This window comes from Cibotium barometz, chromosome 46 (genome assembly GCF_041138505.1).
Source record: "Cibotium barometz isolate CiBa-2024 chromosome 46, ASM4113850v1, whole genome shotgun sequence".
Taxonomy (NCBI): domain Eukaryota; kingdom Viridiplantae; phylum Streptophyta; class Polypodiopsida; order Cyatheales; family Cibotiaceae; genus Cibotium; species Cibotium barometz.
Window position 1 is genome coordinate 24,260,839 of NC_141091.1, and position 978 is coordinate 24,261,816.

Consider the following 978-nt stretch of genomic DNA (forward strand, 5'->3'; position numbering starts at 1 on the left):
GCACATCAAGATGTTCTTGATGATGGAAGACTTGAATCTTCCATATCCCAACGTCACCAGCAATGATGCAGGTGATGACATGAATCAGGATACGACCCTGACAGATCTGCATGAAGCTCCAAAGCAGGGTTCTAATCCCACTGAACAGAATCCTGGCTTCACTATTTCACCTACCACTGAAGATTGTTCATCAGAGCCTCCGTGGTTAGATAATGATGTCTCTTCCTTTCCTAGCAAGCAGAAAAGAGCACCAATGTGGAGAGGTGACTCGCAGAAAGTCACAGAAAACTGTAAGCGCACACGAAGTGAAGAAGCAGAGGGTGAATGCAGAGTGAGTCTTAAGTCTGCCCAACAACTGCCTCTAACAGAGGAGACTCTCATAGATTGGTTGGGCATGCATGATGGGGTAAGATGGTCTTTCCTTGTATACTTTGAGAATTGAGTACACACACACACACACACACACACACTCATGCACATGCACACATGACATCTGTGATGGATATAAAACATATCACTATGATGAGAGAAATTGCAGCCACTTGATGTGAATTTTGTTTCAAAACTCTAGAGATGATTTTATTCTACTTAACTAAAATCTCTTTTTTGAAGGTGGGGAAAAAAAAACTCTAGAACACTTGTGTTATTGACGTAAAGTACTGTGCCTTCATTTGCAGGTATCCATTGAGGAGATATTATCTGCTTTCTTTACAGATGAAAACTCGCTTACAGTACTTCTGGTCAAACTTGAAGGTGACTTTTTGATATATAGAAAAAATGGCATCTATAGGTTAATCTAGCTACTTGGGTTTATTTTTAGAGTAATGCTCTCTAATTTATTCTTATGTAATTAGCAATCCTGTGTATCCTAGCCTCTTGAGAACACCTTCACTTTGCTCCTTTTTGCATCTTTCAATGACAAGCCTTTTTGAAGTGACTCATAACCTTAGTAATATAGAAACTGATTTCTATGGAAAA

General features: G+C 39.4%; 1 protein-coding gene across 3 annotated transcripts in view; it reads left to right on the plus strand.

Moving 5' to 3' along the window:
• LOC147612046 (uncharacterized) overlaps nt 1-978 on the plus strand; it is a 184,128-nt gene extending 183,150 nt beyond the window's left edge. For all 3 annotated transcript variants that reach the window (XM_086783887.1, XM_086783888.1, XM_086783889.1), the window contains 2 exons: nt 1-406; nt 678-978. The exon at nt 1-406 is cut by the window's left edge and continues 11 nt beyond it. In XM_086783887.1, the coding sequence (XP_086640013.1) occupies nt 1-406; nt 678-800 (529 nt within the window). In that variant the 3' untranslated portion in view covers nt 801-978. The remainder of the gene's footprint in view (nt 407-677) is intronic.